Source organism: Elephantulus edwardii, unplaced genomic scaffold (assembly GCF_000299155.1).
Source record: "Elephantulus edwardii isolate Elephantulus edwardi_28Jun2011 unplaced genomic scaffold, EleEdw1.0 scaffold00004, whole genome shotgun sequence".
Lineage (NCBI taxonomy): Eukaryota > Metazoa > Chordata > Mammalia > Macroscelidea > Macroscelididae > Elephantulus > Elephantulus edwardii.
This window is the reverse complement of record NW_006399754.1, coordinates 39,555,068-39,578,491: the sequence shown is the minus strand read 5'-3', so window position 1 is coordinate 39,578,491 and position 23,424 is coordinate 39,555,068. Positions and strand designations below refer to the sequence as shown.

The window sequence follows — 23,424 nt, the reverse complement described above, 5'->3', positions numbered from 1 at the left end:
CCTAATGTGGAAAGACAGATGTCTGCATAGGGAAGGTTGGGTGCTGGGAAAGGACTCACAGCTCTGTCCCTGCCCCAGGAGGTTTGAGGTTACCCAAATAAGTGCAGGTAGAGAGGACAGAGGCCTCAGAGCAAGCTGGAAGAGGTGATGGGGTCCTGAAGATAGGGCACCTAAGAGGGTTCTCCAAGTCCCAGGAGCATGGTTAGAAGTACGGGTGCTGCAGGAACAGCGGCACGCTCGTACCGGGTGCTCATGCAGCCCTTGAAGGTCTTAGTGACTGAAGGGCAACTCGAGAGTCTGCTAACATGCCCTCTACCTTGGATGAGTTCCTCTCTTCATGGTGGGGCCCACTGGCTGGTTTGAGGTGGGTCCTGCTGTGCTGTGAACGGTGTTCAGCATGTCCCTACTGTCCCTGTGCAATGCAGGCTGCAGGCCAAGGAAGGATGCAGAAGTTTCTGGCAATGCTGGAGGAGAGCAGGGCCAGTTGCTCCCCCTCGGCAGAGCTGGTGGCCCTTGCGACCAGGCTGTGCAGGGACCTCCGGGACAACCTTGCCCAGGTAACGCCCTTGGCAGAAGCTGTGCTGGAGAGCCCTCTGCGGCCGTACCTGCTGGACTGCAAGGAGGTGGCCCTGGTGTGTGCCCTTGTTCTAGCCCAACAGGAGCAGTTCCCGGCAGCCCGCAGACTCCTGGAGGTAGGACAGCATGCGGGGGCGTAGAGGGGGAGTCCACTGCCAGAAGGACCCATGGCCAGAAAGGGCTCGCTCTGTTCACTCGGCTCTAGCGGGCTGGGTGTCCTGCTCTGAAATGTTTAGGTCCATCTCTGGTCTGCCAGGAGTAAGGAATGATGTGCAAGCAGGGATGTGTCCTTGGAACTGGGGTTGCAGCCCTGCCTACAGTCAGTGAGCTGGGGACAGAAAGCATCTAGAGCCTCTGGAAGAGAAGGGAAAGTCTGGTGGCACCAGGAGCTGAGTCATGGACAGCAGGACATACTTCATGGGGAGAGGACACTGCGTGCTGGTCCTGGTCTTGGCTGCACATGCTGGAGCAGAATACCTTGTCCAGGGCTGTTCTGATGTGGGCAGACAAGATTACAGAGCTCCCAGGGTTCCAAAAACATTGACCAGATTGTGTCCTTAAAGGCCAGTCGGTGCTGCCAGTGAGTGGCAGAGAACTTGGGACTGGCTGCACCGTGCTCCCTGACTGTCCTGGTGAGGATGGTGGACACAGGGCTGAGCTTTGTGGGTGCTGGGTCTCAAGGTCTTGGGTGAGATGGTTTAAGGTCACCATAGGGTACTGGGGATTCCTACCTTGACCATGTGATTCCACGGGCCAGATGGAACCCACGGAGCACTCACCCTTCTGTTGACCATTCATCAGGTCATCTGTAGCCTTGTGCGGGTTCAGGCTAGTTCGAGGTGGCAACCCTTGGAGACACCAGCCTTGGCTCAACCAGGCTGTCTTTGGCAGGAATGCCAAGTGCCAGGAGGCAGTTCAGAGCTGGTGGAACTCTGGAACGACATCCATTACCGCCAGACCATGAAGGGGCTGGGTGTGACCACGCTGACCCCAGTGCAGAAGTTCCGATGCAGAAAGAGGTGTGTATACTCAGGTGGCCCCATGGGGCCGAGGAGTCATTCAGATAATGCAGAAGTGGGGACTCGGGGGCCCTGACCAAATGGAGCACACACAGCCTAGGTTGGTGTGAGGGGCTGATTGGGGGCAGTCAGGGTCACCCTGAGAGACGGCAGGCTAAGTTGGGCATCTAAGTGACATGCTGGGAGCATCACTTCTGAGCCTGCAGGATCACAGGGTCACAGGGTGAGGGAATTTTGGGAAGGCTGCCCTGGGACAGGGTCAGATATCTTCAGAGATACCAGTCAGAAACCAGCTGTCTATACCAAGTGGGAATTACACAGAGCACTCAGACCCAGAACACAAGGAAAACTGAAGATGCCAGAGACTACTTGGGGCCAGAAAGCCAGACACACACACATATACACACACACCCCCTCATGGGTGGGAGTCAAACTCAGAGTCTCAGGGAACTACATTGTGGGCAAGGGGCTGAGCAGGAGGAGGAAATACACCTGGAAAAAGGTACTGGACTGAGAGATCCCTGGGGATGTGTGTGAGAGCTGACATAGGACAGGGACACGTCCAGGGTGAGTACTGTCCCTGGGGCTGTGCTGTGAGGGCTGACACAGGACAGGCACACGTTCGGGGCAAGTACTGTTCCTGGGGCTGTGTGTGGGGGGGTGTCACAGGACAGGGACATGTCCAGGGTGAGTACTGTCCCCAGAGCTGTCTGTGAGGGCTGTCACTTTGCACCAGGCTTTCCCCTACATCTGCATCTGGAGATGGCTGAAGTCCCTGCAGTCTCAAGCTTGTGTATATTTTTGTGAAAAGAGAGCATCTTAGCCTCCCTAACTTGGGGTTAGGAAGGCTGTGCCAGCAAGAAGCCAATGGTGGGTCCACTTTCTTAAATTGCAGGGCCATGGGTAGGGGATGAATTTGTGGGGCCTGTAGGTAACTTCATGATGTGGTGTTTATTGTGGAGTTGGAGTGGAGTCATAGCTGACCTTCCTGGGTTTTTAGAGGCAGTTTAAACACAGGGGAGGAGACTGCTCATCTTTCTCCCATGTGGCAGCAGATGGATTTGAACTTAACACCTTTGGATGGCAGCACAGTTTCTTAACACTGAGCCACCAGAGCTCCCTAACATCATGATAAACGGAGAAAAGAGTGAAGTTATGAAAGGTCTCCTTTTCCTTGGATCCACAGTCAACATTTATGCTTGAAGCATCAGTCTAGAAATCAAAAGATGCATTTACACTTGGGATATATGCTGTCAAGCTCTCCAGAAATGCTAAAGAGCAATGATGTCTGTTTTATGACTGAGGTGCACCTAATTTAATCCATGATCTTTTCAATGACTTCTGTGTATCTGAAAGTTGAACAGTGAGTAAGGAAGTATGAGGAAGCATGCGTGTCTTTGAACTGTAATATTAGAGAATACTGACTATTCCATGGGTACTAAAAACACAGACAAGTCTCTTTTAGAGGCAGTACAAGCAGGGTGCATCCTTAGAGGCCAAGATAGTGAAAAAGTCTCACCAACTTGGGGCATGTTGTCAGAAGGGGGTTGAGTCTTTGGAAAACAAAGCATGTTGGAAAAGCTGGTTGTTATATGTACTATTGAGTCAGACCAACTCATAGGTGACCTTTCAGTGGGTTTTCAGAGACTGTAAATTATGTGGCTCCTAGGAGATTACCATAAAAGCCCTAAGCATTTCTTACATGTCCATCCTCAAGACACGAGAGGCCATCCTAAGGTCCAGCTGCAACCAGGATTCACAACACACTAGTCCTCAGCCCTCACCTTACAGGCGTGACCAAACATTTCCGTATTTTATAATGTGGCATGCCCAAACGCTGGCTGTCTCGGGGCCAGAGGCCCCCCAATTAATCTGGACTTGCCAGATGAAGTGAACAGCTGGTGGATTTCTCTCACCCAGCATCTTTCTCTCACTGAGCAGCTCTCAACCTCCTGCCTTGGGTTTAGCAGCACAATTCCTTACCAGAGCTGCAATATGAATTGTCACAGCAACTAATAATGGGCTGAGCAAATCAGAGGGTGGGGATGACACAGGGTAGGGCATGGTTCAGATCTCTTGTTTACATAGTCACTGGGTCATACAGCACTCAACAACAACAACATTCTGGGACCTTTTCCTCCTCTCCTCATCCAGGTATCCCCCACCCCCTACCCTCTGTCCTGAGGGTTTGAGGGGTAGGAATTTCCCCAGGACTGTTCGCTTAAAGCTGCAAGACTTTGCCTCCAGGGTGAGCGCCAATCCGGACAAGGCCCAACGGGTAAGAGGGGACCACCTCCTCCATGAAGCTACCCCAGGTCCTGTGACCCCATTTGCCAGGGTGCAGGTGGACTAACCTGGGACTCATAGGATGGTTTCTGCACAGTGTGGCTTGTCATTGGTAACCCAATCTCACATGGCCATGAAGAGAGGACTTAGTCCTGAGTCCCTCAGAGAGTCTGTCCCCAGACCCTGTCCAGAACAAGCATTTGGCAGGTAATCCAGCCAGAACCCATCCTGGGCTGTGGGCAGAGAGGACAGTCTGGGGATCTTTCTCAGTGTGCGAGCAGTAAGGGCTGCTCTGTGGCTTCTCCAGGAAGCATGCATGCAGTTCTGGGTCCTTTGCAGGAGGCCTTGTCATCAGAGACAGAACTGTCTACTGAGCAGGTCTACAACTGGTTTGCCAATTACCGCCGCAAACAAAGAGCCCGTCAGCAGCATTCAGAGACTCTCCAGGGGACTGCAGCAGGAGACCTCAGGATCTGGAAGACACACCAGGAGCACCCCCAGCCCTCAGGTGTGTGGACAGACCTTTGTCAGATACGCAGCCAGTGGCTTAGAGGTTCTGGTTTCCACTGTGTTAGTCACTCCTCATGCAGTCAGGTAGGGTGACCCTGAGGCGGGGGCACCATGTGGTGGGGGCTAAGGACCAGGATGTGCTGTTCCTCCATGGAGCAGCATTAGACCTACTAGCCTTTCCATTAGCACCATAGCTACTGTGTTAGCTCTTATGCCTCAATGTGCCTGTAACCACCAGGCTGTTGTTGTTAGGTGTCAGCAAGTCCACTACATTTCATAGCAACCCTGAGAACAACAGATCTTAACCCAGCCTTCTCCCTCGCCATCTCTGATATGTTCTAGCCCACTAGTACATGTCTGTCTGCCTTGTGGAGGGTCTTCCTCTTTTTCTCTGACTCTTCACCTTTCCCAGAATGGTGCGTTTTTCCAAGGTTGGCACCTCCTGACAACATGCCCAAAGTCTGTGAGACCAAGTTTCACTGTCCTCGCCACGTGGGTTCTACTTCTCCATGACAACCTGTTTGTTCTTTTGGCAGTTCATGGGTTCTTGGTACTCTTCCTCAACACCACAACGCACGGCATCAGTTCTTCTGTCTTCTTATTCTTTGTTCAACCTTCAGTTGTTGTTGTTACTTGCCGTCGAGTCGCTTGCGACTCATAGCAACCCTATGTACAACAGCCCTAAACCCTGCTCTGTCCTGTGCCAATCGTATTGTCTCTGACACTCCCATCCCGATTATCCCAGTCACTGTATCAATCCACCTCATAGAGGGCCTTCCCCTCCTGCGCTGTCCCTCCATCCTCCCAAGCATGATGTCCTTCTCCAAGGACCGGTCTCTCCTCACAACATGTCCAAAGTATGTTAGATGGAGCCTCAGAATCCTTGCCTCCAAGGAGCCACCCGGTTTAACCCTTTCCAGGACGAATCTGTTTGTTTTCCTAGCAGTCCATGGTACTCTCAATATTGTTCTCCAGCACCACAGCTCAAAGGCATCAATTCTTCATCTATCCTCCTTGGTCATTTTCCAACTCTCTGATGCATAACAAGTGATTGCGAAGACCATGGCCTGTATCAGATGCACCTTAGTCTCCAGAGAGACACCATTGCTCTTCAGTACTTTGGAGAGGTCCCTAACAGCAGACTTTCTCATGGCAATGCACCTTTTAATTTCCTGGCTACTGGTGCCGAGAGTGTTGACTGTGGAGCCAAGCAAACTAAAGCTGTGAACGATCTCAGTCACTTCACCATCCCTCCTGATACTGCCAATTGTTCCAGTGGTGAGAATGTTTGCCTTCTTGACATTGAGCCTCAGTCCATATTGGAGGCTGCAGTCCTTGACCCTCTGCAGCAGGTGCTTGAGGAGGAACTGAAGCACCTGCTGCAGAGGGTCAAGGACTGCAGCCTCAACTTTCAGATATATAGGAAATAACTGAAAAAATGTCATGGCCTGGAACTTTAAATTGACAATGTTACTCATTAGCACTTGGGAGAGGTTCCATGATGGTAGGTTTTCCCAGTGCAACCTGTCTTTTACTTTCTTGACTGCGCTTCGACCATGGGCATTTATTGTGTATCCCAGTAAGATGAAATCATAGATGGATGACTTCAGTCTTTTCTCCATCTATCATGATGTTACTTGTCCAGTGGTGAGGATTTTGGTGTTCTGCGTGTTGACATGCAATCTGTATTTTTGAATCTGTAATTTTAAGCAGAGGCCGAGTGCAGCTCAGGTGTCCAGAAGCCCAGCCTATAGTTTGTTGTCTGTGCTGTGCAGGTGAGGAGGTGGCTGAGGATGGCCTCCTGTGGGGATGGCAAGGGTCCACGCACCATCGTTGGGCTGTGTGGCTGCATAGTATGGACCACTTATGGTTGAGACAAAGACAGATTCAGAAATGCAAGCTCTACACACATCTGCTGAGAAGACCAAGAGACCTGCAGAAAAGAGACCAGCAGCTCAAGGTGGCTTTGAGGATCCTCCTGCCTGACTGTGCTGTTCTCTTGGCAGGAGATGAGACCAAGGCGCCCCCACAGCCCCCCAAGGGCATCCAAGGACCATGCACATTGCTTGTCCCCACTCTGCACTTTGCTGGAAGTGAGAAGCCAGAAGCTCCCAGGTACCACATCCCCCATGCTGCACGATCATATCCTGTATGATCCAGCCCCTTCCTCTTCCCTTGGGCCAAAAGACCAGGCCACGGACACTGGGCTTAGGGTGGGAACAGCTGAGAACTCTGACAGTCAACAGTCGTGGATGCAAGGGCCCAGGGGACATGCCAGCAAGGGGTCACGTGAGGAACAGTTGAGGTGGTGACCCCAATGCTGCTGGTGTCCACTGGATCCTGACTTCTGGTGTTGAAAGAGAAGAAGAAAGTTTCCTGACCACCTCCCAGAACTGGGGTTTGGAGGGACACTAACTTTTGGTCATTGTGGTTGACTTTCTTCTAGCACATATTTTTAAATGATGTTGTTGTCAGCATTGAAGGTTCCTGCGTGCCACGTGCTGCTCTAAACAGTTCTGAGTCCTGTGGTCTTCCTGTGCTGGGGTCCTGCCAGATGTGAGAATAAAGATGGTTTTTTCTGTATCCATAGGTCCCTGCAAAGTGGAGAGGTATACCAGGAGGAACCTGGACAAGACCCTGCCTCTTTTGCGTCCATTTGCCCTGGCACTGGGCTCTACCCCCTGGAGGCCAGCAGCAGAGTGATGGACCCATCCCTGGGCACTCCAGCATCATGGCTCATGCCACTAGCACTGGCGTCCTCTATGGAAGGCTCTTTCCAGACTGGACAGCTGGTGCATGACCAGGAGCTCAACTTCTCACTGTCTAGTCTAACCTCTGCTTCAGGTGTGTCAGCTCAAGACTTGTCACTGTTTGCTGGCTCAGAGCCAGTCTTGTATGAGATGCCGCAGGCTTGCAAGGGCCAAGTTTTCTCCTGGAATCCTGTGTTGTGATGAGCTACAGACCATTGCGGTTTGAGTAGAGACTGCCCACAAATATGTCATTATTTCCTTATTTCTCTAAAAAGAAGCCAGTTGACATGGGGAAAATAACCAGAGTGGTTACAAATAGTTAAGAAAATATTTTTCATTCAGCATAATGTGTAAAGGGGGAGGAAAGCAGGAAGCAGAAAGGGGGAGGGCTGAGATTTATAAATATAAGGTGGTCTTGTGAGAGTTAGAATCGTGTTCTTTGACCCAGCAGGGATGTTAGCAAGGGGCAGGGTGAGGCTGTTGCTCTATTAAGGAGAGTGGCCCAGGTATTAACAGGCCTTTCTAGAGAACTTGCATTTCCTTTGGAAATTCTTCGGTCCTGGAAATGCTAAGGAGATGTACTGCACTGGGCAAGTACTGTCAGGGCCCTTTCCAAAATACTTAAGAGCAATGCTTTTAGTCTGAAGACCAAAATGTGCTTAATTCAGGCCACAGTATTTGCAGTCACTTACTATGTCTCTGAGAGCTGGACAGTGATAAAGGTGATGGAAGAATTGATGCCTTTGAGATGTGTGGTGTTGGAGAGGAGTACTAAAAATCCAATGGACTGCTAAAAGAACAAATATATATTTTGGACAAAGTGCAGCCAGAGTGCTTCTGGAAGGCAAAGATGGTAACGCTTCATCTCACATACTTTGGGCATGGTGCTAGGGGATCCTGTTTCTTGGAAAAGGACATCATGCTTGGAAAGGTGGAGGGTCCGCAAAAGAGGGGAAGGTCTTCAATGGGATAGATTGACACAGTGACTGGAGCTGTGAGCTCGAGTGTGTCTGAGATGGTGACGATGCTACAGGATAGGACAGGGTTCAGATCTGTTATTCAGAGAGTCATACTTGACTCCATGGGACCTAGCAACAACAACACGAAGTTATAACTGTAAAAAAGCAGATTTGAAATGTGCAGAATTCAACCTTGTTTTGTCTGGAAGAATGACGTATAGGAAAGTCATTGAGACCACTGGTGTACCTGTTTCTTCCTCAGAGAGAGGCAGTCAGGCCCCAGATGATCTCCACCTTCAGGAGCATGGACTCCAGGTGGCACTTTCCACTACCCTGGCCCTGCTCCTTCTTCCTGGAAGTGAGTCCTGTAATTTCTCTCCTACAGGACTTTCTGGACCAGCGAGCAGGAACCTTCAGGGCATGTATCAGGAGGGAGGTCCAGGCCCCAGCAGTGGTCACATGGAGCTTCAGACAGAGTACTTCCTGGCATCACACAGACCACTGCATGTTCCTGCTGCCGTCGTCCAGGCCCAAAGGTAGGCAGTCCCCAAAGAGCTCAGTGTTTGGGTAACCTTTCAAGAGAACATAAGTAGGAACACAAGGGTCAGTAATTTCTTATCACCTGCTTCAGACTGAAATCAGACCCTTCTTCCCTACTGGTGGCCATCATGACAAGCTGCATCTCCTTGACAGCACTTCACTGGCAATGTGGTGAGCATCCCTCACCACCAGGGCCCTTGCACATTCCTTTAGAGATTTCTGAAAGTGGTAACAGTATTCCCCAGCTGCTTCTACCAACCGAGGATGAGTTTTATCTGAAATAGAAAAAAAACACTCAGAAATGTCTGAGGGACCTGGTCACCATCCTCTGGCCTGTACTTCTGAGGTGCCTTGTCTGTGTTCAGGGACCTCAGGACAGCACTGGTGACCCAGTCACCTCAGCTCAGCATTTTCTTTTCTCCATGAAAAGGGATATTGAGGTTTCTGAGCAGCACAGTGTTCGGATTTTGTCCAAGTTGTGATTTCAGTGGGGCTTTCAGTGGCCTCAGAGGCCTTGCGGAGAATGTGCTATTGACAGGGGTCGATGCCACAGACAATAGGAAGTGGAAGCTCACTGAAGCTTCAGTGGAATTGGATGGCAGTAGAATTTCTTTTTTTTTTTTTTTGGCAGTAGAATTTCTGAGTCACATTGCCATTTTAGGATTAACTCTGAGGAACATCCCACCTGTTTTCTATAGCTATTACATCATCTCGCATTCTCACCACAGCTGGGTAAGTGCTGTGGAGCTGACTGTGACTCACTGATCTTGTGAACAGCTGTGAACCTTGCCTTCCCTTGTGCTGTCCTCACAATGTGAGCTCAGTGCTGTAGTCTGTCAGTCCATCTCACTGAGGGTATGCTGACCCTCCGTCTTTCCAAGCATGATGCCCTTCTCCAAGGACTTGCTCCTTACAACCCTGCCCAAAGTATGTGAGAAACATCCTTCCTTCCAAGAAACTTCAAGGAGTGCCCTGGTTTCTCCATGACAGACCTATTTGTTCTCTAGATGCATAGTATATTCAGTACTTTTCTCCAATATAATACAACTCAAAGGCATCGATAATTCTTCTGTCATCCTTATTCACTCTCCAACTTTCAGATGCAGAGCAAGTAATTGAGAAGACAGTAGTTTAGATCAGATGCATCTTAGCTGTTAAACTGGCACTGTTCTTTAGTACTCTGGAAGGGTCCTTGATAGTATATTTTCCCAATGCAACTCATCTTTTGATTTGTTGATTGTGAATTCAAGTAAGATGAAATTGTTGACAGCTTGAATCTTATCTCTTCGCCTCGTGTTGAGGACCTAGATTTTCTTGATGTTAAGATGCAATCCTCATTGAAGGTATACTCCTTGATCTACTGCAGCAAGTGCTTGCCAGTCTTTACACGTCGCTACCAACTGTTTTCCTTTCTTATCAAAGCATCCTGCTGACAGGCCAGTGGACTCTCACTGTGGTTTTGATTTGCATCTCCCAGAGTCTCTGGGTGCCGAACTACTAATGGAGTAGCTGGTGGTTCACCCAGGCCTAGAGGTACCTTGGAAGAAAGGGCTGACAATCTGCTTCAGAAAGAGCATGGTTTGAAAACCCTGTGGCTCAGTCCGCTGTTCTCAGCTCATGGGCTGCAGTGCTAATGGCTAATTTGCCCTTTGTCTATTCAGATCTTTTACTTTTTTGGATGTTTGTGTTTTGGTTAAGTTGTAGGTGTTCATCTTATATTCTGAATACTGACATTTTATTTAATACATATTTTTAAAAAATATTCTCCTACTCTTGAGTTTGTCTTTTCACTGTTATTAAAGTCCTTTGTTGAACAAATGATTTTCTGCTGTTGTTTTCTAAAGTCCAGTATATTGTGTGGGATACTTTTTGTTGTTACTAATGCTTTCAGCACTGTAGCTAAGAATACATTGTTTAAAAAACAGACAACCCCCCCCCCTCCAAACAGTACTCCTATATTTTATTCTGGGAGTTTGTTTTGTTTACCACATAGTTCCTTGATACATTCTGTGTTGATTTTTATGAAAGGTCTTTCACATATGTTTTCCAGTTGTTTCAGGGTCATATGTTAAAGAAAAAGCTGTTATATAAAAAAGCTATTATATCAATGCTGTTCTTAAGCAATGCAAAGAATTAGCACCTCAGCTGGCCACAAATGTATTGATTTGGAGATACTCAGTTCTGTTTTCTGGGTCTGTGTGTCTGTTGGCTTATCAGTGCCACACTGTGTTAGTCACTGTCACTCCATAATATGCTTTAGGATCAGGAAGTGTAAACATATATACTTTGTTCCTTGTCAGTATTGGCTTTTCTGTTTGGAGCCCCTTGCAATTCCATATGTGAGTACTGGTTTATTTTCATTTCTGTAAAGAAAGCTATTAGAATTTTGACTGTGACTTTGTTGGATCTCTAGAGTGTTTTGATCAGTATTAATATCTCAACAGTACTATGTTTCCAGTCCACTAACATGAATTCCTACTAATAGCAACCATACAAGGCAGAGCAGAGTAAGGTTGTAAATTTATTTCCCAGGCTGTAAATATATAAAGGTTGCCACGTCTCTCATGGGCTCCTGCTGGGTCCACACTGCCAGCCTTCCAGCTCGTGGCCTGGCACTCCAACAACTGCACCACATGACTCCTCTGACTACCTAGGTCTTCGCAGCATCATGATGGGTGGAAGAGATTGAAGTGGTTAACGATTTCAGCTTGCTTGGTTCCACAATTAACACTCTCAGTACCAGCAGTCAGGAATTCAAAAGACAAGATACATTGAGAGAGTTTCCTGTCAGTTACCTCTCCAGAGTGCTAAAGAGCAATGAAGTTAGTCTGGAGACTAAGGTGCACCTGATCCAGACAATGTCTTTGCAGTTGCTTGCTATGCATCTAAGAGCTGGGCAATGACTAAGAATGACAGATGAATCAATGCCTTTGAATTGTGGTACTGGAGAGGAATAATTAATGTTATCATGGACTTCCAAGAGAACAAACAGATCTATCATGGAGAGGGTGAAACCAAATTTCTCCTTGAAGGCAAGGATTTTGAAACTCTATCTCACATAGTTTGGGCATGTTGGCAAGAGGGACTAATCCTTGAAGAAGGACACCATGCTTGGAAGGGTGGAGGGACAGTGCAGGAGAGAAAGGGCCCAGAGAAGATGGATTGATTGATACAGTAATTGGGGTAATGAGGGTAGGTGTGTGAGAGACAGTGAGTGGCTCAGGATAGGGCAGGGTTCAGAGTTATTTTTCATAGGGTCACTATGAGTCAGTCAACTTTATGGTATGTAACTGAAGTATTTGAGTTAGCTTAACAAACTCCTTCCTAACCCAGGAATCAATTCATTTTTCGTAAATGCCTTGCTGTCCTTGTTGTTGTTGATTGCCTTCGAGTCGAGTATGACTCATACTGACTCTATAAACAAAAGGCTTGAAGCATTTCATGCACAGTTTGAGGGGAGAGCATCTTTGTGTTGTCAAATGGATCCGGTCAATTCTTGCCTTTAGTATTACTAAGTGCATGGAGACTGCGTCCTTTACAGATTTAATCACTGTGGAAGAGGAGGAAAGAAAAAAAAGTGGGGAGAGGAGAAAGGGTTGTGGGAACAGAGGGCAGCCCAAACTGTTGAAATTTTAGAAACTGGCAAATAATCTTTTGTGTAAAATCTTTTTTTCCCCCCATGTGGGTGAACTTTTATTTAATTTGTCCTCAGAGTTACTATGTGGTTAAGTTAGAAATTTTGAATTTTTTTTTCCATTTCTGTACAGAACAGCATTCAGATTCTCAAGCCAATATTTTCTTCTGTGAAACTATTTTTTTTTTCTCCTACTTAGACTTTTACAACTTTTCAGCCTCTTTTCTTCTCGGTCAAGTTGAGAGGGGAGGCAGTTAGCACAAAGATAATCTTTTGGCTGCATTGGCAGATGCATTTGAGTGTAGGCACTGTTTCTCCATAGACATCATTAGTAGATCTTTAGTCATTGAGAAGCAGAACACCATACTACAGAATATTTAAGGAAAGACGGAGTGTAGATAGACACATGACAAGGTTTAAAATTCCTGACACAATGCGCTTTTAGAATCTGCTTAAATAGCAGAAGCTACCAACCAACAGCTAGCTGAACAGGATTTTTTTTAAGTTAGAACCTTGTGATTGAGGCACTACATGTATACAAAGTCAAGACTACTCTGGTGATTTTTCCTTGACAATTGATTTTCCTCTCAATTGCTTATAAAACAAATACTTCAACTCAGCCTCAGTCTCTCTTTCTTTCTTTAAAAATGGTTGCAGCCTAAGTCCCAAAGAATTCTCTTTTCTGGCAGAAACCATTTCTTTGCTTGCTGCTGGTTGCTTCTTCCAAATGTTGAAGACTGGATGTTCATGCTGGGCACCCTTGTGCTCTCTGGACTTGAATATCAATGTCCTAGATCTGGCTCAGGCCTGGACTTTCCAGCCCATTGTCTCATCGTGTTGTACCTACTGGGCAGTTCAGTCAGAGCTCCATACGGATGCCCAGAGGTGTCAGGACTATTACTCCAAGGGCTGTGAGTAGGAAAAAGAACTGGTGGGATTTCTTTTTCTCCCATAAGAACTTGAACTTGTCCCACACGACGTAGTAATGTCTCTTCTTGATCTTGTCTTTCTTTGGGAACTGTGGTTGTAGCTGTCGGCAAATGGAACATGTTCTTTTGAAGTTGTAGCTACCACAGTTGTTGTTGTTGTTGTTGTTATGTGCCGTCGAGTCACTTGCAACTCATAGCGACCCTATGTACAACAGCCCTAAACTCCGCTCTGTCCTGTGCCAATCGCACTGTCTCTGACACTCCCATCCCAATTATCCCAGTCACTGAATCAATCCACCTCATAGAGGGCCTTCCTCTCCTGCGCCGTCCCTCCACCCCCCCCCCAAGCATGATGTCCCTCTCTAAGGACCGGTCTCTCCTCACAACATGTCCAAAGTATGTTAGACAGAGGCGCAGAATCCTTGCCTCCAGGGAGCCACCCGGTTTAACCCTTTCCAGGACAAATCTGTTTGTTTTCCTGGCAGTCCATGGTATTCTCAATATGCTTCTCCAGCACCACAGCTCAAAGGCATCAATTCTCCTTCTATCCTCCTTGGTCATTGTCCAACTCTCTGATGCTTAGCAAGTGATTGCAAAGACCATGGCCTGTATCAGATGCACCTTAGTCTCCAGAGAGACACCATTGCTCTTCAGTACTTTGGAGAGGTCCCTAACAGCAGACTTTCCCATGGCAATGTGCCTTTTAATTTCCTGGCTGCTGGTGCCAAGACTGTTGACTATGGAGCCAAGCAAACTAAAGCTGTGTACAATCTCAATCTCTTCACCATCCATCCTGATGCTGCCAATTGGTCCAGTGATGAGAATCTTTGTCTTCTTGACATTGAGCCTCAATCCATATTGTAGGTTGCAGTCCTTGACGCTCTGCAGCAGGCGCTTCAGGTCCTCTTCAGTTTCAGCAAGCAGGGTTGTGTCATCCGCATAACGCAGATTGTTGATAAATCATCCACCAATCTTGACTCCACATTTCTCCTCATAGAGCCCAGCCTCCTGGATAATCTGTTCTGCATATAGGTTGAAATGGTATGGAGATAGGATGCATCCCTGGCGTACGCCCTTCCCAATTTTGAACCATGCTGTGTTCCCTTGCTCTGTTGTGACGACTGCCTCCTGGTCCAAGTATAGGTTTCGTATTAGCACGATCAAGTGTTCTGGGATTCCCATTCTTCTCAGAGTCAGCCATAGTTTGTTATGATCTACACAGTCAAATGCCTTTGCATAGTCAATGAAACACAGATAGACATTCCTCTGGTATTCCCTGCTTTCAGCCAAGATCCACAGAGTGACTATCAAATTCAGTGTCAGTCTCTATTTTCTCCCATGCTTGCTTCCAGTGAATAGGAGTGTACCAGGCAATAGCCTCTCCTCCTGCCTGAGCTCTTCACTCTGTTGGGTGACCAATGGTTCCTTAATGCTTTGCCACTTTTTCATCTTGACTAGAAGTCTTCTTTCTTCCTTCCTAACTTCATCTGAACACTGGACTTGTTTGGTCCAGATAATTTTCTTGGTCCTAATGGTTGTCACAGTTGGGCCTGATCAGAGATTGTTACACTCTGTGTAAAATCTTTTAAGTTCAAAATGCAGAGAAGGCTCTTTTAACTATGCTTTTCGATTCCACAGCTGCTGCCATTTAAATGCTAATAAAGGATTGCTACAGTCTAAAAAAAAAGGGGGGGGGCTTGGAGCCCCTCTACAACTATCAACATTTTTCAAAGTTCATAGGGTTTCTGGAGGCATGTTGTTTAGGAAGCGGATAGCTTTAGTGTAGCTCAACATGCTGCTTGCCATTGCAAGAACAAGGAAACAGCCCAAATGTCCAACCATAAATGAATGGATTGAGAAGTTATGGTACATTCACACAATGGAGTACTACACACCATGCAAGAGCAAGGATTTTGTAAATTATTACCTAACTTGGGAGGAACTGTAGAGCATTATGCTGAGTGAACTAACTCAGACCCAAACAGACAAATATTGTACAAAACCATAATTGTAGAATGAGTATAAGGATCCAAAGAGGGTGGGAGAGGGTGGAAGCAGAGGGATGAGGATGTGGAGGGGGCGGGGGGATTAATCATGGAGTTGTATAATTTGATGGGTGGGAGGGAAATTGGAAGAATCTATTATCAAAAACTGTATTTGAATTTTGTAAATAAACTTTTTTTTAATAAGGTGCTTGCTTGAATGTAGAAAGCAAAACAAGGTGTTCTATGAAACCACAAGGCAGAGATTTCCTGGCTCAATTAGGAGCTGTCTGCTTGCAGGGTGGGATGTTAACCTTTCAGGATGCTATCTGCTGCTGTATGTTGCTTTTGGTTTTTAGAGTAGAGTCAGCATGTTCCAGAACAAAGCCTAAGTATAAACTACCTGTTTGTGGTTTTTTCCTTTATAAGGCTTGGTTATTAAGTCATTAAGGGTAGAGGGTCCTTTGGAGCATGAGCTCGCCCTCAGGCGCCAGCTAATATAGGGCTCATAATTTGGTACTCAGTGTTTGGTAATGTTCATTGGGTTATTAGGTCTTTTACAAAACTGGTTAAATTTATGTGAAGAACAATTTCAAGCCTCGAGTTTCAGTATTTAAGGATGCTGAAGGCAGAATGTTGAATGACCCAGGAAGCATCAAAAGAAGATGGAAGCAGTACACACAGCACTATACCAAAAAGAAGTGGTTGATACAGAAGAATTTCAAGAAACAACATATGATCAAGAGCCTATGGTGATGAAAGAAGAACTTCAAGCTGGTCTGAAGAAATTGGCAAAAAACAAGGCCAGATTTGCAGGCTAGATTTAGAAGAGGCTGTGGCACTAGGAACAACATAGCCAATGTTAGATAGATCTTGGCTGAAAGCAGAGTACCAGAGAAATGTCTGTGTTTCATTGATTTTGCAAAGGCATTTGACTTGGTGGATCACGACTAATAGTGGCTAACCTTGAGAAAAATGTGGATCTTGGAACACTTAATTGTGCTCATGTGAAACCTTTACTTGGACCAGCAAGCAGTATTCAGAACAGAGCAAGGAAACACAGCATGATTCAGGATCAGGAAAGGTGTGCATCAGGGATGAATCCTATCGCCATACCATTTCAATCTATATGCATAATACATAATTCAGGTGGCTGGACTTTATATAAGGAGGAATGCTGCATCAGGATTTGAGGAAGACTCATCAACAACTTGCATTATGCAGATGACACAGCCTTTCTTGCTGAAACTGAGGCTGAGGCGTTTGCTGCAGAAGGTCTTCAGTATGGATTGAAGCTCATCAAGAAAACAAAGTTTCTCAACACTGAGCCACTTTGCAGCTTCATGAAAGGTGGAGAAGAGATTGAGATTGTTAACAGCTTAAGCTTGCTGGTATGACAGTCAACACTCTTGGCAACTGCAGTGAGGAAATAAAAAGACAACGTGCAATGGGAAAGTCTGCTGTTAGGCACCTTTCTAGAGTACTGAAGAACAACAATGTCAGTCTGGAGAGTAAGGTGCACCTGCTCCAGGCCATAGTCTTCACAGTTACTTGCTATGCATCAGACAGCTGAACAATGACTAAGGATGATACAAGAATTGATACCTTTGAGTTGTGGTGCAGGAGAGTGTTGAACATATCAAGGACTTCCAGGAGAACAAACAGGTCTGTCCTGGAGAAAGTGAAACCAGGCTGCTCTCTGGAGGTAAGGATTTTTTTTAAAATATGTTGGTTTTATATTGGTTCACATTTTTTGTGGATCACAATCTATGGCTGACTCTGAGAAGAACAGGAAACTAGCTCTAACAGTTTTTTTGGTTGAGTCTTTGAGGTTTTCTGTGTACAATATCATATCATCTACATAGAGTGACAGTTTAACCATCTCTTTGCCGATCAGGATGCCTTGGATTTCCTTCTCCTCTTGCATTGCCTTAGCAAGTACTTCCAATATAGTACTGAATAGCAGTGATGACAGTGGACATTCTTGTGTGGTCCTTGCTCACAAATAAAATGCTTTTAGTCTTTTTCCATTAAGAATGCTATTGGCTCTTGGTTTTGCACATATACTTTTGACTATGTTGAGGAAATTTCCTTTTATTCCAATTGTGCTCAGTGTCTTCAGTCTTCAGAACACCTGAGATGTTTTCTTCTAGTACCTCTTCCACAATTTTCTCAGTGATTTCCCTATCCCACTAATATTCTGAAATTCCAATCATACATGTTATTATTTTTAATGTCATCCCATGTAATTTTAATATTCATTTTCTTTAAATGTCATCTTTGATTTTTCTTCTTGTATGTTTCTGTTGAGGTTCTTGTCTTCAGCTCACTCTCTGCTCCATCTCATGGTCTACACTTTTGTCTTTCCAACATGTTGTATACTTCTTCCATTTCAGTCTTTATGTTTGGGATTGCATTTTCATGCCTTTCTGTTACTTCTAGTACTGTGTTGGCAGTACCCTCTCCATCTTGTGATGATTTTTGAAGTTCTTGTATCTCTTTATCTATAAATTCTTTTTTCCTTTTTTCTTTCATTTTCTTCCATATTTGTGCAAGTTCCTAATTCTCAGTATATTTCTTGTGGCTCTGTGTCTATGGAGCACTTGCTTTCTTGTTGGTTTCCATTGTTTCTTCCATTATTTGCACCTTCTGTAGCTATTCAAATAAGTCTATCAATCTCTTTTTTTCTGGTTCTCTACTTCTGTGTTATTCACTTTATCTGTGGCTTCCACTGTTTTTATACTTTTATTCATAGCTGTTTGAAGGTCTCCATATCAATATATATCATCTGCCTTCTTGACTCTGGGGCATTTATGAGGTCTCTGATATCGTCTGGTTTTTGGGTTTAGTATTATTTTTAAGAAGGCTTAATTTGTTTTTTCATGGTGTTTGAAGCTGCCTGTTGCTTTCTTGACGTTATGTGAAGTTTTTTCTTGACAAGTGACTATTTGTCACTAGGTCATTTCTATTGTGTCTGTGAAAGTTGTTGTTGGTTCTTGCCTTTATAATGTTACTAGTTCATTGTTGTTGTTATGTGCCGTCAAGTCACTTGCAACTCATAGCAACCCTATGTACAACAGCCCTAAACTCTGTTCTGTCCTGTGCCAATCTCATTTTCTCCGACACACACTCCGATTGCCCCAGTCACCGAATCAATCCATCTCGTAGAGGGCCTTCCCCTCCTGCGCCTGCCCTGCACCCTCCCAAGCATGATGTCCTTCTCCAAGAACCGGATTCTCCTTAAAACATGACCAGAGTATGTCAGATGAAGCCTCAGAATCCTTGCCTCCAAGGAGCAGCCTGGTTTAACCCTCTCCAGGATGAATCTGTTTGTTTTGTTAGCAGTCCGTGGTATCCTCAATACTCTTCTCCAACACCAAAGCTCAAAAGCATTAATTCTCCTTCTATCCTCCCTAGTCGTTGTCCAACTCTCTGATGCATAACAAGTGATTGCAAAGACCATAGCCTGTATCAGACGCACCTTAGTCTCCAGAGAGACACTGTTGCTCTTCAGTACTTTAGAGAGATCCCTAACAGCAGACTTTCCCATCACAATACGTCTTTTAATTTCCTGGCTGCTGGTACCAAGAGTGTTGATTGTGGAGCCAAGCAGACTAAAGGTGTGAACAATCTCAGTCTCTTCACTATCCATCCTGATGCTGCCAATTGGTCCAGGGGTGAGAATCTTTGTCTTCTTAATATTGAGCCTCAATTCATATAGGAGGCTGCAGTCCTTGACCCTCTGCAGCTAGCGCTTCAGGTCCTCCTCAGTTTCAGCAAGCAGGGTTGTGCCATCTGCATAACGCACATTGTTAATAGATCTTCCACCAATCCTGATGCCACATTTCTCCTCATAGAGCCCAGCCTCCCGAATGATCTGCTCTGCATACAGGCTGAAAAGGTATGGAGATAGAACACATCCTTGGCATACGCCCTTCCCAATTGCATATGCCCTTCCCAATTTTGAACCATGCAGTGAGTGATCCCTTGCTCTGTTCTGACGATTGCTTCCTGGTCCAAGTATAGGTTTCTCATTAGCACGATCAAGTGTTCTGGGATTCCCATTTTCTCAGAGTCAGCCACAGTTTGTTATGGTCCACACAAACGTCTTTGCATAATCAATGAAGCACAGATAGACATTCCTCTGGTACTTCCTGCTTTCAGCCAAGATCCATCTAACATCAGCTACAATATCCCTAGTACCATGACCCCTTCTAAACCCAGCCTGGACTTCTGGCAGTTCTCTGCTGATGTACTGTTCCAGTTGTTTTTGGATAACCTTCAGTAGAATCTTGCTTGCATGTGAAATCAATGATATTGTTCTGTAGTTTCCACACTCAGTTGGGTCGCCCTTCTTTGGGATGGGAACAAATATAGACCTCTTCCAGTCAGTTGGCCAAGTGGTTGTTCTCCAGATTCCTTGACACAACTTAGTGAGCATGTCCAGGGCAGGATATGTACAATGTACAACTAGTTTACTGCCAAATTAAAATGTGGTGAGGTACTCACTCCACTGTAAGTTCTATAGGGGAAAATGTGCCTTTAGTAAAGTCCTTGAGGTTCTCTTTGTTCTGCAATGCAGCCCTGTAGGAATCTCACCTTAATGTAGTCCCTTGACATCAACTCTCTAGGTCTCTTTCATATATGAAGTGACTGAGTAGTGTGAAACCAGATGCTCTACTCAGGCAGTTTCTTATGCACCTTTTCTCCTGAGGTTTAGTATCTTCCTTTGTCTCTGGAGTGGCACGAGATTAGAAGTCTGAGCTGCCAGCTCAAGTAGCTTGTGTGCAGGGGGTCTCAAGTCAGCTCCCCCTCTCTCTTGCAGAGAGCTATAAAAATCCCTTCCTTCTGCCAGAGGTTCTGTGTACTAAATCTCTTGTCCTGTTTGGCCCCTGGGATAGCCCTGTAGCCATAGTGGCCAGGACCCTTGGATGGAGCTACCTATAACCCCAGGGATGACTCAGTCCTGTCTCTCCACAGACAATGGAGAGTGCTCACTCTTGGCACAGAGCCCCCAACTCTCCTGTGGCTTGGTGTGCTCCTTTCAGTGGTAATGATTTTGAGGCTCCATCTTGCATATTTTGGGTATATGGCCACAAGGGACTGGTCCTTGGAAAGGGACATCATGCTTGGAAGGGTGTAGGGACAGTGCAGGAGAGAAAGACCCAGGATGAGATGGATTGATTCAGTGACCAGAGAAATGGGATTAGGTCTGTCTGTGGAGATGAGATTGACTCAGGATAGGGCAGGTATCAGAGCTAAGGTACAAAGGGTTGCTATGAGTTGCACACGACTTGATGGCACATAACAACAACCACAGCCACAGGTATTTTACTATTTTAGATGCTATTAGAAAGTAAATGTAATTGTTTTCTTAAATATTTTCCTAGAATGCCTACTGGTGGAATATAGAAAAGTCAATAGACACGTGCCTCTGTGTAAGTTTTAAAGAGATTTCTGAACTATTATCCAGAGTAGTTGTCCGGTCCCACTTTCTACTACCTGTTCTCAGTCCTTACTCTGAGCTATGACTTTGACTTCTCATCTTCTTTCACAGTCCTCACCAGCTCCTCCCTCTAGAATCACCTGTCTTTGTGATTCTACTTACAGAAGGCCTGCCTAGACACATTGCCTGAAATGCTTCTGTGACCCCTCTCTACTCAGTGTGGTACCAGCTATCCCACCCTAGCAGCCTCTTCATTGCTGTCTGATTCTCTCCACAACAAACGAAGTCCCTGAGCATGAAGTTTTGTTTGTGATGGACATAAAATACTTATAAAGAGTCTTTGTCTGTAGATTGTGTAGAATGTTCTCAATACATATCACTGAATAAACAGACAGGATTCCTTAGCATCTGCAGGCACTTTAGTCAGAGCCTAAATTGACACCGTGTCTCTTTTCTAGCTCCCAGGAGCCAGTACAGGCCATGTCATGCTTCCCTCATTCTGTGTCTAATGTGGAGCTCAGCCCACCCCAGCTGTCTGGCCAGGTGAGAACTTTGCACTCACTGACCCTCTGAATCCCATTGTTTAGCACAGAGGAGAGCCTGCACTGAAGCCTTTGTAGAGATTCATCTAGGCAGATGGACGAGGGGAGAGGGCTGATGGTGGGAAGTGATGAGATGGGGGCTTGGCAAGTGGGTATGAAAGGCCATGGGAGGAGCATGCTTGAGTCTGAGGCTCCAGAAGTGAGTGGGGTCCACTTAGGGTCAGGAAATTATCTGAATTGGAATAGCAACCCTTTCAAGTCTGCTGGCTGAGTGGATGATGTTGGGTTTGGTTTTCCAGGTGCAGTGTCCTGACAGTCCAGCCTCCAATGATGCATTCTGGGGAGCTCAGATGCTCTTTGAATTTTCAGGGGGCAACCTGAAGAGAGATATCCTTGAGAAATGAATAGAACCCAGGAGGAGCAAATGTTGATTGCCCAGCTGTAAGGAAACAAGCTGCAGAACTTTATCCCTAGTACAAGAAGAATTTTCTAGAGTTCTGAGAAGGCCAGGGTTCTCATGAATATCACTGAGGACTCCTCAACCATGGTTGTTTTCTCTAAAGTTGATGTTGGTGGCAGTATTTGAAAATGCTCACAAGATCAAAGTCAAGGTGCTATGTTCCATTCAGGCAGAAACAGGTTACTGAGTTCAACTCCCAAGAAAGGTTCCATGTAATCCTAGAGAACATTCCAGTGCTGTCTACCCTTCCAATTGTCCTGTGGCATAAGGGAAAAGATTCCCATCCACTTAATCTCTGTGATTGTCAGTGTTTGGACATGTCTGTTTGTGAGGGTATATCCCCAGACAACCTCAGCACTCTGGCCTGAGTAGAATGGAGTGAGATAGATTTCCACCTTAGGGTGTAATTCCGTGTATTTGCAATAAGACTATTAAGTTCCTTGAATTAAAGTTTTAATGTTTTGAACTCTCTTCTTTTTTTTCCCCACTGAGCTATATATCCTTTCCATGTCACAGTATTCCCAAAACCCACTGTCACCTCATTCAAGCTGTATGCTGAACATACTATTAAAGAATCCACACTCTGAAGAAGAATGTGGCAGCAGGATTAGAGGGAAGCTCATCAATAACCTTCAGTATGCAAATGATACAACCTTGCTTGCTGAAAGTAAGGAGTACTTGAAACATTTGCTGCAGAAGATCAAGGCTACAGCCCTCAGTATGGATTGCATCTCAACATCAAGAAAACAAAGTTCTTACCACTGGACTGACCGCCAACATCATGATAGAAAGATAAAATATTGAATATGTCAATCACGTAATTTTGTTTGGAACCACAATCAATAGACTTGGGACCAGCAGTCAGGTATCAGGAGACATACTGCATTGGGAAGGTCTGCAGTCAGGGACCTTTAAAAATTATTGAGGAGCTGGTGGGGAGGGGTGGGCAGGGAGAAAAGTGCGGCAATGAATGAATGGAAATCCAAAACCTCTGTAAATGTCTATTAAAATTAATAATAGTAAAAAAACCCAAAACATTATTGAGGAGCAATGATGTTAGTTTGAGGACTAAGGTGCACTTGACTCAGACCATGGTCTTTTCCGTCACTTTGCTATGTTGCTAACAGCTGGACAGTGAATACAGCTGGCAGAAGACGACTTGATGCCTTTGAACTGTCGTGTTGGAGAAGAGCACTGACTATCCCAGGGATTACCAAAAGAACAAACAGTTGTGTCCTGGAGAAGCTGCAGCCAGAGTGCTCCTTGGAGGCGATTGTCTTACAGGCTCTAGGCATGTTGCCTTGTAAGACTATTTGTTGGAGATGTGCATTATGCTGGGGAAGGTGGAGGGACAGCAGAAGAGAGGAAGACTGACTGCAGCATTGGGCTCCAGTGTATCAGAGATTGTGAGGATTGCACAGGACAGGACAGCATTCAGATCTTATTCACAGGTTTACTATGAGACTTACATGACTCAGCGGTACCTAACAACTGTCACCGAGTCAATTTGGAATCATAGTCCCCCTGAACTGCCTGTGGTATTTTCTAAGGCTTTAAATCATTACAAAAGCACACTGTCACATCTTTCTCCTGTGGAACAGAGTGACTGGTGGGTTCAAACCTTTGAACTTCCAGTAAATAGCCAAACATTTTCATGACTGCACCACCAGGGAACCTTATGTCACTTTACAGAGAACGTCTAATTTATGGATAGCAGGTCACAACTTGAATGCACACTGATCAATTATCAGTTGAGCCTCTAGAAATTACTGAAGTTCTTTTCTTGTGGCC

General features: G+C 45.7%; 1 protein-coding gene across 1 annotated transcript; it reads left to right on the top strand.

Moving 5' to 3' along the window:
- Nucleotides 1-443: 443 nt before the first annotated feature.
- LOC102874889 (anomalous homeobox protein-like) lies at nt 444-21,577 on the top strand. The gene is made up of 9 exons (XM_006879644.1): nt 444-692; nt 1,468-1,595; nt 3,750-3,873; nt 4,221-4,389; nt 6,398-6,506; nt 6,982-7,235; nt 8,486-8,636; nt 21,090-21,174; nt 21,473-21,577. Exons 1-9 carry the CDS (start codon nt 444-446, stop codon nt 21,575-21,577), a joined length of 1,374 nt encoding a protein of 457 aa, XP_006879706.1.
- The last annotated feature ends 1,847 nt before the right edge of the window (nt 21,578-23,424 follow it).